Source organism: Zophobas morio, unplaced genomic scaffold (genome assembly GCF_036711695.1).
Source record: "Zophobas morio isolate AGI-343-1 ecotype UQ-CSIRO unplaced genomic scaffold, CSIRO_AGI_Zmor_V1 ptg000040l, whole genome shotgun sequence".
Taxonomy (NCBI): Eukaryota; Metazoa; Arthropoda; class Insecta; order Coleoptera; family Tenebrionidae; genus Zophobas; species Zophobas morio.
The window spans coordinates 152,921-166,926 of record NW_026972145.1 but is presented as its reverse complement, the minus strand read 5'-3'; the positions used below and the strand labels follow the sequence as shown (position 1 = coordinate 166,926).

The 14,006-nt window shown below is 38.5% G+C and overlaps 2 protein-coding genes across 5 annotated transcripts; one reads left to right on the top strand and one right to left on the bottom strand.

The window, feature by feature from the left end:
• Positions 1–1,585: 1,585 nt before the first annotated feature.
• On the bottom strand, positions 1,586–10,409 carry LOC135140754 (PP2C-like domain-containing protein CG9801). Of its 3 annotated transcripts, XM_064071431.1 has the most exons (6): positions 10,244–10,409; positions 9,743–9,988; positions 9,565–9,691; positions 9,301–9,515; positions 8,861–9,250; positions 1,586–3,131 (listed from the first exon to the last, which is right to left on the bottom strand). In XM_064071431.1, the coding sequence occupies exons 3-6, from the start codon at positions 9,681–9,683 to the stop codon at positions 1,696–1,698; spliced, it is 2,160 nt and encodes a 719-aa protein (XP_063927501.1). In that variant the 5' UTR covers positions 9,684–9,691; positions 9,743–9,988; positions 10,244–10,409; the 3' UTR covers positions 1,586–1,695. The 3 variants fall into 3 exon arrangements, with proteins under 3 accessions (XP_063927501.1, XP_063927500.1, XP_063927502.1); XM_064071430.1 differs by lacking the exon at positions 10,244–10,409 and having other exon boundaries at positions 8,861–9,253; positions 9,743–9,984; XM_064071432.1 differs by lacking the exons at positions 8,861–9,250; positions 10,244–10,409 and having other exon boundaries at positions 9,743–9,966.
• Positions 10,410–11,096: 687 nt separating this feature from the next.
• LOC135140630 (ankyrin-3-like) lies at positions 11,097–13,314 on the top strand. 2 transcript variants are annotated; one of them, XM_064071265.1, is made up of 6 exons: positions 11,097–11,316; positions 11,490–11,602; positions 11,650–11,804; positions 11,857–12,422; positions 12,469–12,560; positions 12,610–13,314. In XM_064071265.1, exons 2-6 carry the CDS (start codon positions 11,495–11,497, stop codon positions 13,081–13,083), a joined length of 1,395 nt encoding a protein of 464 aa, XP_063927335.1. In that variant the 5' UTR covers positions 11,097–11,316; positions 11,490–11,494; the 3' UTR covers positions 13,084–13,314. The 2 variants fall into 2 exon arrangements, with proteins under 2 accessions (XP_063927335.1, XP_063927336.1); XM_064071266.1 differs by having other exon boundaries at positions 11,466–11,602.
• The last annotated feature ends 692 nt before the right edge of the window (positions 13,315–14,006 follow it).

The following is a 14,006-nucleotide window of genomic DNA, read 5'->3' as shown; positions in this document are numbered from 1 at the left end:
AAGATAAAAAAAAAGAAAAATTTAAAATTGAAAACTGGAAAAAACGAAAACACAAATTATCTAAAAATTCGATAATTGAAAAATCGAAAATCTGTAAAATAATTGAAAAATTAAAAATCCCAAAAACGTAAAAATAAAAAATCCAAAAACCAAAAATCGAGAATATAAAAATCGAAAAATTAAAAAATTCAAATGTTGAAAAATCTAAAAATAAAAAAATCAAGAAACTTAAAAATGGAAAAAATTGACTAAAAATTCGAAAAATTAAAAATCAGGAACTTGAAAATCGAAAATAAAATTTGCAAAATTGAAGAGGTAAAACAGAAAATTTTTAAACTGAAAACTACAAAAGTTACAAGTCAAAAAATTAAAAACCAAAACTTAAAATATCCTACAATTCGATAAGTGAAAAATCAAAATATTGAAAAATAAAAAAAAACAACGATTGGAAAATTTTAAAAATTCAAAATCTTAAAAATGAAGAGACGAAAATAAGAAAAATCCGAAAACCAAAAATCGGGAAATAAAAAAAAACAAAACAAAAAAATTGAAGAAACGAAATGTTGAAAATTCAAAAGTTCAAAATGGAAAAAAAATAAAACAAAAATAGAAAAATCTTAAATTGATAACTAGAAAACTTACAATTCAAAAAAATGAAAACATGGAAAACTGAAAATTCCAGAAGAAAATGAAAAAATTGAAAAACTCACAAGTTGAAAAATCTAAAAATTTTAAACTGAAAATTAGAAAATTGCAAACCGCCAAATGAAAAAAAAAGAAATATTGAAAATTCGAAAAAACACAAAATTGTAAAACTGGAAAATTGAAAAAAATTAATGTCATTCAAACATCGAAAATCAAAACATCCAAAAAAACTGAGAAATTGAAAATTTTAATATCGGGAAACTGAATAAACGAAAAATTAAAAATCGGGAAACTTAAAAATACAAAATTCAAAAGCTGAAGAAACGAAAAATTAAAGTTAAAAAATCGAAAAATTTAAAATCGAAAAAGGGGAAAAATTGCAAATCGAGAATTTGGAGAAACCAAACGTTGGAAAGTCGAAAACTTAGAAATCTAAAAATCAAAAGTCGAGAATAAACCATCAAAAAATTTAAAACTGCAATTCAAAAAATTGAAAAAACGAGAAACTGAAAAACAGAAATATTAAAAGTCGAGAAACTAAAGTGGAAAAATTCGATAGTTGAAAAATCGAAAAATTAAAAATTAGGAAACTTAAACATCGAAAAGGGAAATTGCAAAATTCAAAAATTTAAAACTAGAAAAATATGAATCGAAAATTTGAAAAATCGATAGTTGAAAATTCAGATGTAAGCTTGGTGTCGGGGAAAATAAGGGGCGTGTCTAACCTGAGTAACCACAGTGAGGTTATGGCAAAAGAGGCGGGGATTATTGCCTTGAGTGCGTCACACGGGGCGGGGTTTACTTGCGCGCGTTTGGAGCGGGACTAGGGGCGGGGTGACGTTATAATGGCGGAGCCTCATCCACTGAGCCCTACTGTTTCAATATAAACAGAGGATTTTTGGATAATGACGTGTTTGTTTGGGTGTAGATAACAACAACAACAGAATTATCAATTTATTAGTCTCTCTTTTTTTCTGAAAAAAATAAATAAGTGGCTTACTTATTTAACTAAAAAACAACGGATCGGTTACAAAATTGCACGATTAGTACTTATTGACTATCAAAATTGCCCACGTTCCACGCCACGACCGTGACGTGGTCCAACTTCCCCGGGAGATTCTGCACCCTCTCCAGACCCCGTTTCCTCCGAATTTTCTTCTCTTGTTGAGACACCTCGACTAGAACCCCATTTCGGTTGTCGAAATACAGCTCCGGATCCTCTAACGTGTGTCTTTTAGCGGACGTGATACTAAACGTAAAACTGACTAAATTCTCGCACAGTTTTTTGGCAGTGGTGCAGGGTCTATCCCTCCCGCTGATCCCGTTTTTGAGCACGTCCTCGATTAGTAGTAATTGGAGTTCGTAGCGTTGTAAAGGCGTGACGTAGGGAATCCCGTCCTCGTTCCGCGCCACTTGGTGCTTAGCCACGCCCCCTGACCGCACCTCGATCGTCGTTTTGGACCGCAAAAATTTGTACCCTTGTGGCGTGGCAGTCGAACTCGAGCCCGCATTCTCCTTCTGCTGACTAGACATCTGCTTGCGGAGACTACTGGTTTTGTTGTCGACGACTGTCACCGCGCGAGCGCCGCCCCGCGAAGGCGTGGCCTTGTTCTGGCTCCGCCTTGGCGGCTTGACCGGCGGCTCCGACGACGCGGGCGCGCGCCACACCCTCGTCGCCATCTCCCCCACGCAACTATTGACCGTGAAGCGACACACGTTGGGGTCGAAGTTGTCCGTCAAGCCGTCGCTCGCCACCATGACGATGTCCCCCTTGTTCAGCGTCGTGATGCTAAGCGTCAGGTTGCTCAGCTCGGGGTTGATCCCGTCCACCGGCCCCAGCGCCCCCAGCGCGTCCCGCATGTCCCTGTTGCAGTTGATGTCGTGCGAGCCCTTCGTCAGCTCCCGCAGCCCGTGCCGCTGCGAGTACACGTACGCCAGCGTGTCTCCCACGTTGCACACGCAGCACACGAACCTCTGGACGTCGTCGCGCCGCTTCAGCGGCAGCACCACGGCCACCGTGAGCGTCGTCAGCATGCCCTTGTTCTCGAGGATGAGGTCGTGCGCGCAGCTGAACGCCCGCAACAGACTCACGAAGACCTCGCGCGTGTTGCCGACGCGGTTGGCGCAGGCGGCGGCGCCGCCCCCGGCCTCGTCGCTCTTGATTGTCAGGCTATCGAACGGCTTCGTGTCGTTGAAGATGGTCTTGTTGAGGTAGTGCAAGCTGCCGTGGACGGCCGATTTGGCGGCGATGCTGGCTTTCTCGCCCCAGTTGACGCCGTCGGCGACGGCCACGATGGCCGAGTTGCCTCTGGCGATGACGCCGAAGCAGTCGGCGATGGGGTCGCCGTTCTTGTTGTCGGTGACCTGGTTGCGGTCGTACAAGGAGTCGGAGATGCCGTAGACGAGCTCCGACTTCTTGTTCCACTCGGACGGGAGGGCGGAGTCGTCGGGGGAGTGCAGGGTGGACGGGCTGGTGGGGTCGTCACCTAGAACGCAACGATTTGATTGGGCGGAGTCACGCGGGCGGGGCGTAGGACAAGGTGGCTAAATTGATTCCGTGGGAATTTTGCTAAATGAGGCGATTATTTACAGATGGATTAATTTGGAGCAAAATGCCAACTTTGTCGAGCGGAAATCAAACGGTGGCCAATCGCTGGGGAAGAATTTTTGATTTGGAGTTTTGATCGAAGTTTAACATTTTTACGACAAAACCATCCCAAAAGCACCGAATTTGACACAAAATGCGACGCGCTTCGTCAATTGGAAATTTCTAGAGGTTCTAGAGTCTCTAAAAATATTAAAAATTACTGATGACGCCACATTGCGACGAAACACGTCGACACTTTGCATCAAGTGCATCTCAGCGTGATAACACACAAGTGATAAAGTGAGTCCTAATTTGTTGCTGTTAAAGTTCGATATTTATTACGAACATCAAAAGTGAGGTTAGAATCACATTTTTAGCTTCCTGTAATACTAAACTTTAAACCAAAACTTGGTAACAAATTTAATTCCAGGTTAAACCCAAAAATTAATAATTTTTCACACAACTTTTAGGTAACTTTTATATTCGTCACCTCTGTCATTCGATTTTGACACTTAAATATTCTGGCAGAAGGTTCAAAATTAAATTTGGACAACTAAAACCACTCTGGTGTCAGAAGAACGTTTGGCGTCAAAGTTTTCACGTTTTAAGCTTTTAATTCCAAATGAAACCAAAAAATGAAACATTTTCTACACAGTTTTTAGGTTAGTTTTTTTAAATTGCCACTTCTGTCATTTGATTTTGACACTTAAATACCCTGACGGAAGGTTCAAAATTAAACTTTGACAACTAAATGTACTCTGGTGCCAAAAGAACATTTGGCGTCAAAATTTTCACCTTTTAAGCTTTTAATTCCAGATTAAACCAAAAAATAAAACATTTTTTACAGAGTTTTTAGGTTATTTGTTGAAGTTGCCACTTTTGTCATTCGATTTTGACACTTCAATGTCCTAACAGAAGGTTCAAAATTAAATTTTGACGAGTGATTCCACTTTGGTTGGGCGTCAAAATTTTCACCTTTCAAGCTTTTAATTCCACATCAAACCCAAAAATGAAGAATTTTTCAGACAGTTTTTAGATTATTTTTTAAATTCGTCACTTGTGTTATTCGATTTTGACACTTAAATGTCCTGACAGAAAGTTCAAAATTAAATTTTGGCCAGTGATTCCACTTTGATAACAAAGAAAAATTTGCCGTCAAAATGCTCAACTCTCAAGTTTTTAATTCCAGATTGATTAGACCAAAAATAAATCTTTTTGCTGAAAACTTGTAGGTTATTTTTTGAATTTGTCAATTGTGTTATTCGATTTTGACACTTAAAATGTCGTGACAAAAGGTTCTAAATTAAACTTTGACAACTAAATCCTCTCTAGTGTCAGAAGAACAACTGGCGTTAAAATTTTCACCTTTTAAGCTTTTAATTCCAGATGAAACCAAAAAATGAAACATTTTCTACAAAGTTTTTAGGTTATTTTTTTAAGTTGCTACTTTTGTCGTTCGATTTTGACACTTAAATATCCTAACACAAAATTTACTAATATTAAATTTTGACAAGTAATTCCACTTCGACAACAAAGAAAAATTTGGCGTCAAAATGTTCACATTTCCAGTTTTTAATTTCGGATTAATCCAAAAATGAATCATTTTGCTCAAAACTTGTAGGTTATTTTTTTAAATTTGTTACTTCTATCATTCGATTTTGACACTTAAAATGTCCTGACAAAAAGCTCAAAAATAAATTTTGACAACTGTATCCTCTGGGATGTCAAAAAAACCTTTGGCGTCAAAATTTTCACCTTTTATGCTTTAAATTCCAGATGAAACCAAAAAATGAAATATTTTCTACATAGTTTTTAGGTTATTTTTTTAAACTGACACTTTTGTCAATCGATTTTGACACTTAAATATCCTGACAGAAGGTTCGAAATTAAATTTTGACGTGCGATTCCACTTTGGTTGGGCGTCAAAATTCACACCTTTTAAGCTTTTAATTCCAGATTAAACTAAAAAATGAAACATTTTCACAGTTTTTAGGTTATTTTTTTTAAGTTGTCATTTCTATCATCCAATTTTGACACTTAAATAGCCTGACAGAAGGTTCGAAATTAAATTTTGACGAGTGATTGTCCTTCGGTTTGGTGTCAAATTTTTCATCTTTCAAGCCTTTAATTCCAGATCAAACCAAAAAAACGAAGCATTTTGAACACAGTTTTTAGCTTATTTTTTAAATTTGTCACCTACGTCATTTGATTTTGAGACTTAAATATACTAACAGAAGGTTTACTAATATTAAATTTTGACAACTAATTCCACTTTGACAACAAACAAAAATTTGGCGTCAAAATGTTGACGTTTCAAGTTTTTAATTTCGGATTAAACCAAAAATGAATCATTTTGCTCAAAACTTGTGTGTTATTTTTTGAATTTGTCAATTGTGTCATTCGATTTTGACACTTAAAATGTCTTGACAAAAGGTTCTAAATTAAACTTTGATAACTAAATCCACTCTGGTATCAGAAGGACGTCTGGCGTCAAAATTTTCACCTTTTAAGCTTTTAATTCCAGATGAAACCAAAAAATGAAACATTTTCAACATAGTTTTTAGGTTATTTTTTTAAGTTGCCACTTTTGTCATTCGATTCTGACACTTAAATATCCTGACAGAAGGTTCAAAATTAAATTTTGACGAGTGATTATCCTTCGGTTTGGTGTCAAATTTTTCACCTTTCAAGCCTTTAATTCTAGATCAAACCAAAAAATGAAACATTTTGCACACAGCTTTCAGTTTTTTTTTTTAATTTGTCACTTGTGTCATTCGATTTTGACACTTAAAATGTCCTGACAAAAAGTTCAAAATTAAATTTTTATAACTGTATCCACTGGGATGTCAAAAAAACCTTTGGCGTCAAAATTTTCACCTTTTAAGCTTTTAATTCCGGATTAAATAAAAAAATTAAGTTTTTAGGTTATTTTTTTTAATTTGTCATTCGATTTTGACCCTTAAATGTCCTGGCAGAAGGTTCTAAATTAAATTTTGACCAGTGATTCCACTTTGGTTTGGCGTCAAAATGTTCACCTTTCAAGTTTTTAATTCCAGATTAAACCAAAAATGAATCATTTTGCTCAAAACTTGTAGGTTACTTTTTGAATTTTTCAATTGTGTGATTCGATTTTGACACTTAATATATCCTGACAAAAAGTTGAAAATTAAATTTTGACAACTGAATCCACTTTGGTGTCGAAGAAACGTTTTGTCGCCAAAATTTTCACGTTTTGAGGTTTTAATTCCAGATGAAACCAAAAAATCAAACATTTTCCACACAACTTTTAGGTTTTTTTGTTTAATATGTCGGTTGGCATTCGATTTTGACACTTAAATATTCTGGCAGAAGAATCAAAATTATATTTTGAGGAGTGATTCCACTTTGGCAACAAAGAAAAATACGGCGTCAAAATTTTCACCTTTCAAGCTTTTAATTCCAGATTAAATAAAAAAATGAAACACTTTCCACACAGTTTTTAGGTTATTTTTTTAAATTTGTCATTCGATTTTGACACTTAAATGCCCTGACAGAAGGTTCTCAATTCACTTTTGACGAGTGATTCCACTTTGGTTTGGCGTCAAAATGTTCACCTTGCAAGTTTTTAATTCCAGATTAAACCAAAAATGAATCATTTTGCTCAAAACTTGTAGGTTATTTTTTGAATTTGTCAATTGTGTCATTCGATTTTGACACTTAATATATGCTGACAAAAAATTCAAAATTAAATTTTGACAACAGAATCTACTTTGATGTCCTAGAAAACGTTTGGCGTCAAAATTTTCACATTTGAAGGTTTTAATTGCAGATGAAACCAAAAAATGAAACATTTTCCACACTACTTTTAGGTTATTTTTTTTTTAATTTGTCACTTGTCATTCGATTTTGACACTTAAATATTCTGGCAGAAGATTCAAAATTGACGAGTGATTCCACTTGGGTAACAAAGAAAAATTTGGCGTCAAAATTTTCACCTTCCAAGCTTTTAATTCGAGATTAAATCAAAAAATGAAACATTTTCCACACAGTTTTTATGTTATTTTTTTAAATATGTCATTCGATTTTGACACTTAAATATCCTGACAGAAGGTTCAAAATTAAATTTTGACGAGTAATTCCACTTTGGTTTGGCGTCAAAATTTTCACCTTCCAAGCCTTTACTTCTAGATCAAACCAAAAAATGAAGCATTTTGAACACAGTTTTTAGGTTATTTTTTAAATTTGTCACCTACGTCATTTGATTTTGACACTTAAATATCCTAACAGAAGGTTTACTAATATTAAATTTTGACAAGTAATTCCACTTCGACAACAAAGAAAAATTTGGCGTCAAAATGTTCACGTTTCAAGTTTTTAATTTCGGATTAAACCAAAAATGAATCATTTTGCTCAAAACTTGTAGGTTATTTCTTGAATTTGTCAATTGTGTCATTCGATTTTGACACTTAAAATGTCCTGACAAAAGGTTCTAAATTAAACTTTGACAACAAAATGCACTCTGGTGTCAGAAGAACGTCTGGCGTCAAAATTTTCACCTTTTAAGCTTTTAATTCCAGATGAAACCAAAAAATGAAACATTTTCAACATAGTTTTTAGGTTATTTTTTTAAGTTGCCACTTTTGTCATTCGATTCTGACACTTAAATATCCTGACAGAAGGTTCAAAATTAAATTTTGACGAGCGATTTCACTTTGGTTTGGCGTCAAAATTCTCACCTTTTCAGCTTTTAATTCCAGATTAAACCAAAAAATAAAGCATTTTGCACACAGCTTTCAGTTTTTTTTTTAATTTGTCACTTGTATCATTCGATTTTGACACTTAAAATGTCCTGACAAAAAGTTCAAAATTAAATTTTGACAACTGTATCCACTGTGGTGTCAAAAAAACGTTTGGCGTCATAATTTTCACCTTTTAAGCTTTTAGTTCCAGATTAAACCAGCAAAATGAAACATTTTCCACACAGTTTTAGGTTATTTTGTCAATTCTGTCATCCGATTTTGACACTTACATATCCTGACAGAAAGTTCAAAATTAGAATTTGACGAGTAATTCCACTTTGGCTTGGCGTCAAAATTTTCATCTTTCAAGCCTTTAATTCCAGATCAAACCAAAAAAATGAAGCATTTTGCACACAGCTTTCAGTTTTCTTTAATTTGTCACTTGTGTCATTCGATTTTGACACTTAAAATGTCCTGACAAAAAGTTCAAAATTAAATTTTGACAATTGAATCCACTTTGATATCAAAGAAACGTTCGGTGTCAAAATCTTCACATTTGAAGCTTTTCATTCCAGATTAAACCAAAAAAAAAACATTTTGCACACATTTTTTAGGTTATTTTTTTTAGTTTGTCAATTGTGTCATTCGATTTTGACGCTTAAAATGTGCTGATAAAAGGTTCAAAGTTAAATTTTTACAAACGAATCCACTTGTTACCAAGTTTTGCCCGTGAGTTTAAACTTCTACCCTAAATCGTGATTCTTGGCCCAGTAATACCACCTTCACAACAAAATAAAAAAAAAAACACAAACAGGCACATGCAAAATCAGGTTAACCAACTTCACGATGCAAACTCAAACTAACTCAAATGAAATCTACGGTCGGGCAGCCTCAGCCATGCTACTTTTACCCCTCGAATTCGCCCTCTGGGCCACCTTGATAATTTTCCCTCTCTTTTTGTGGTGGAACGGATTGCCTTCGCTTTTCGATTTCGCCAAACTAAAATTCTGCGCCCGACTCTCGTTATCGCAACTACCCGCACTGTCGTCCGTACTCTCCCCCTTGTCGACGCTCTTACAGCAAACGTCGGCGTTATTATTACTATTATAAAACTCTTTGTCAATTCTCGTCGTCTCGATTTCCAACGGGAAATCCGATATGCTGCCCAGACTGTGACTTTTACTGTGCTTTTTTGTACGGTTGGTAACACAATACTCTTGCCCCGCCACCTTGATCACCATCGTCGTGTTATCGACGGGCTGGCCTGACGGCCTTTTGGGCGACTTTTTCGCCGGTGGCTCTACTGCAAGGAACTTTGGTTAAAGCCGGTCCTGGCGCTGCCGGACTTACCGTTTTCGTCTTGGGTGTCGATGAAGTCGATGTCGGGGTCGGGGACCGACAGGTGCTTCTCGGTGCGCTTCACGGTAGTGAGGCCCCCTTTGGGGCCCGAGTAACAGCCAATTATGGAAGAACAGCCAGTTTCGTACTCGCCGAGCTCGTAGTTGGGGAGATCGGTGGGGTTCTTACCGTAAATGATCGGGGGGCCCTCGCGCAGAGTAACATGTCTGCAAAACTCTTTCAGTTGGGTCAAACCAAAAGCGAGAAAGTTGTTACCCTTGGAGGTACTTCGTAACAAAGGAATTTTCGTTTATGTTGTGTCTTTTGTCGCGGGGCTCGTTGTGGAAGCTCAGCTGCCTAAAATAGCTAGAGACGCGTTTTCGAAGCGATGGCATCGTGTTTGCTGCGGAAAAACAGGAGGTAAATATTTATGTTTACATTCAGGTTAACCTACCTGATATGACGACGGATATCGTAGTGTAAATATTATTCTAGTGCGATGATTGGTCTAAATTGTGGTCTTATTACTACATTTAAGCTAAAATACTTGGTTTACGGACGATATCATGGTTTGTTTAATTTTTTTATTAATTAAGTTGTTGGATGGGCACACCCATGTTGTGCCATTGCACGCTTGACAGATTTGTCACCAGATCGGGCGACGAGTGATGAAAATCCCCAGCGCCGCATAACGGGTTGCCTACACACAAATTATTTTTTAAACAAATTAACAAAACACAATTTAGGAAGATAAAACATTGTAATGTAGTTGTGAATTCACAAAACCGTGAAAAAACAAAGTTTCGTTGTAAAAGTCGCCACCGTTGGATGTCGCTCCCGTCAAAAATTTTATTATCAAAAATTGTATTTTTTTGTACATAATTAATTCATAAAATAAAATTATTCTTGCTATAAAATAAGAAACTCCAGTTTGTTTTTTTACGGTTTTGTTTGCCTCGCTTTTCGTTGTTGTTCACATAGGCCGAATTCTTTCTCTTGTTATCGCAAACAACTACGCCGACTTTTTCCCGCTTCTTCGAACTTTCCCCAAAAATGCGTAACCCCAAAATAGCCTCTTTTGTCCCCGTCACTACGCGTATTTTTACCCACTAATTAAAATTAAAAGTCTTTAACCCCAGCATTTCCACCTGGCCCTCTGCCAGCCCCGGCACTACTGCTTCCCGCACGGTTGGTTGCCTATCCAGCATCGATTTTTCCGCCTCATTGACATCGATCCTATTTTTACGCTCCTCGGCCAAAAATAGCCCCCAAACAGATGATTTTGCGTCGCACGCCGCAATAAATCCCTCTGATATCAACACAAAAACAAAAAACAGCGTGCATCGAAGTGTCGTTGTTTGATTATTTTAGGACCAGACAGTGACCTCAGCTTTATTTGTACGCAAAAAGCGTCTTTGTCAACAAAATCATAAGGTCTAAGTGCTGATCACGGTAAATGCGGAGCGGACCCCACAGGAAGTGGTGGTTCCACACTGAAACATCGTGCCGCTTGTCCGAATTCCGTTACTGCGAAATTCGCACCTAACAAAGAAACAACTTCGTATTTGGCCGGTGGCCAAGTCTGCGTGGCCTCTGCGCTGGAAAATCGTGGAAAAGCGGCTTTCCCGGGGGTGCTTTCGCCCCAATTTGTATTTATAGCAATGCTGTCAGCCGGTTTCGGGTGGCCACGACGTGGGCCTTTGCTTCGATTACGTAAATTTGCGAAAAACTGCATGACATTTGGGAAAATTCGCACAGACAACGTGGAAGGGTAAACACGCTTATAAATAGAAAGTTGTCGACGATTCAGCTTAGTATGACGCGGACTTTCACAGATCGAGTCGTCGCGACGCCACCACCACGAAAACCTGTTAATTGCCTGCATCGCACTTGCTTCCGGGGGAGTTTCGGAGGGTTTTTTGGGCTTCTGTGTGACACGTTCTTGCGTTTTACGCTTGTTGGAAGGTCTTGCGTCTGGATTTGCGTCTTCATTTTGGAAGTCGTTGTTAAGGGGACGTACAGGAGGAGGTGAGTACCTGGAGGGTAGTGCCCCCGCGGTGGGTCAATTAGCGGCTTCTGGGAACACCGGCATGATTTGCGTTTGTTGGCAAACACGGATCGCACAGCTGTTCCCTAATGACTTTCTGGAAATAGTCGGATTTTAATAATAGCGCAAGGTCATGGAAATCGCGTTGTTGTAGGTGAGATGCCGACGGAGTGCATTACCAACCCTCTACAGAGGGAACTGGCGGATTCCATCATTCGGATGGTACCACTGGACGAAATCCGGATTTTGCTGGCTTGTGGGGCTAAGGTGAGTACCATTGTTACTACGGAGGGTGTTCTGACACGTGCTTCCAGGTCAATGAGCCTGTGACGCAGGGTTTGATGCCCATCCACTACGCCGTCTGGCAAAGGTACTACGAAGCAGCCCAGTTGCTACTGACTAGAGGCGGTGATGTTAATGCGGTGGATGAGTGCGGCTACAGCGCCTTGCATCTTTCAGCGGAACACGGGTACTTCAACCCCATCCCCTCATTCTTCATTCTTCTTTATTTATCTTCATAGATACACGGAAATCGTTCGTCTTCTTCTTCTGTCGGGCGCTAAAGTTAATTATCGCCCTAATACTGATGAAGACTTCCCGAGGACTACGCAGTGCGACGAACCTCTGCGTCTTGCCATTAGGAACAAGCACATGGAGATAGCGCGGATGCTCCTAGAGAATGGGGCTGACCCCAATAAGCGCTATTTCTTCGGTGCCGAGATCAATCTAGTGACGGATTTGGAATTTCTCGAGTTGTTGCTCACTTTCGGTGCTAACCCCGACAGTAGAGATAGGTCTGGGTTGACCCCTTTGATGAAAGCAGTCCGACAACCACAAGGCATGGAAGCGGCTCTTATTCTTCTCAAATATGGCGCGGACGTGAACGCTATGGCAGACGAAAGGCACGATTACAGAACGGTACTGCATTACGCGGTACTATCAGGCAACTACGAAATCATCAACTTGATTATAAAACAAGGCGCCAAGTTGAACTACGACGAGGAGTTCGATTTAGGGAAACCCAGTCCTCTGGACTTAGCGATTCTAAAAGGGGATCCGAAGATCGTAGAACTGTTAATTCAATCAGGTACGACTTTACTTTCCTCAAACAACGACTACATTTTTCTTTCTAGGAGCTAACGTGAATTGTAGCTCACCCATCATTGGATCACCCTTACACGTAGCTTGCGCCGATAACATCTCCAACCGGTTCGAGATCCTCCAGGTACGTACGTACTACCTCCGTCCACCAAAACCACTACTTTTCTTTGTAGATGTTGTTGAAGGCCGGCGCTGACCCAAACCTCAAGGTTTACAACGACGTCTACGACAACAACTCGCAGCTGAGACCCGTCTTGGTGGAGTACTTAGCCAGTAACACGGATCCAAATCTCACGATCATCAGTCTTCTGATCCGATATGGTGCCAGAGTGATAATGAAAACCCAATTCCGTGATCCGGACGGTATGCTCAACTCTCTCCACAACGTGATCGGAAGCGATTCGATTTTCTCGCTTCTGTTGGAAGCCAGTGAATCTTTCGACGTTTGTATGATCAGAAGGAACAACGTCATCACGCCGGAGCAGAAGGAGACTTTGTTGAAGTTGGCCAGATATCCGCTGAGTTTGCGCAAACAGGTTAGGTTCTTTTTGAGGAAGCTGATTGGAGGGATTAAGCTGATGGAGTCGGTTGGGGGTTTTGAGCTGCCGAAGTGTTTGGAGAAGTATCTGCTTTTTGATTATAGTTGATGTGATATTTTGTGATTTGGTGCGTCTTTTTGGGCGCTTTTAATTTGTATCTTTTCAGTCCTGAGACTTGCTTGAATCCCGTAATTCCGATTTGTGGTATTATCTTGTTTAAGCTTCAGTTTTGTAACCTGTGGTTAGGTAGTAGTTTTGTATATTTTTATCCTTCTTTTACCTTTGTTCAAATTTATATATATTTGTAATCATCACGTTTAATAAAGTGGAAATATGTTAGGAAGCTGTTTTATTTCGCGGTGTCTATTTTTAGAAGAACTTTGGCCCTGCTTTGCATCAAAGTCAAAACGTTTGGAACTTCCTCGTGATTTTCGTTAACGCATTTTATTAAAGTTAATGAGTCATCTCGATTTTTTCCTTTCTACCTTTTGCAACTTCAGTAGATTTCATATCGATCCTTCAAGGGCTACTTCTAGAGGTTCACTTTCGAAGAAAAAGAACTTATGAGGAAACAAAAGCCTTGAGAGGGAAACAAAAACACAAAACACTTTCAAAAATTTTCTAACCCCAAATTTTCCATTTTAAACATGTTTTAAGTTTTATGTTGTGAAAAGAGGTCTACACATACGAAAACAAAAAGGCAAAATGTAAGCCCGCCCACCCACCCTGTCTCAATTGTGATGATTTTTTTTATTCGCCGTGAACCAAAGGGACGGATCTTAACTGCTAAATACTTATTTATTTACAAGCAAATTAAAAACGTGATTTTGAGTATCGTATTGTTCAAAGAAGACAACAAATTATGAAAATAGAGTAAAAATATAAACCCCGCCCTCCCACCCCATCTCAATTGTGATGATTTTTTTTATTCTTAGAAACTTACAACAGGTTTAAAATGGTAAATTTCTGTAGCGAAATATGGATTTTGCAATTAGGCTCCGCCCCTAGGTCTGGCAACGAATAAAAACTTC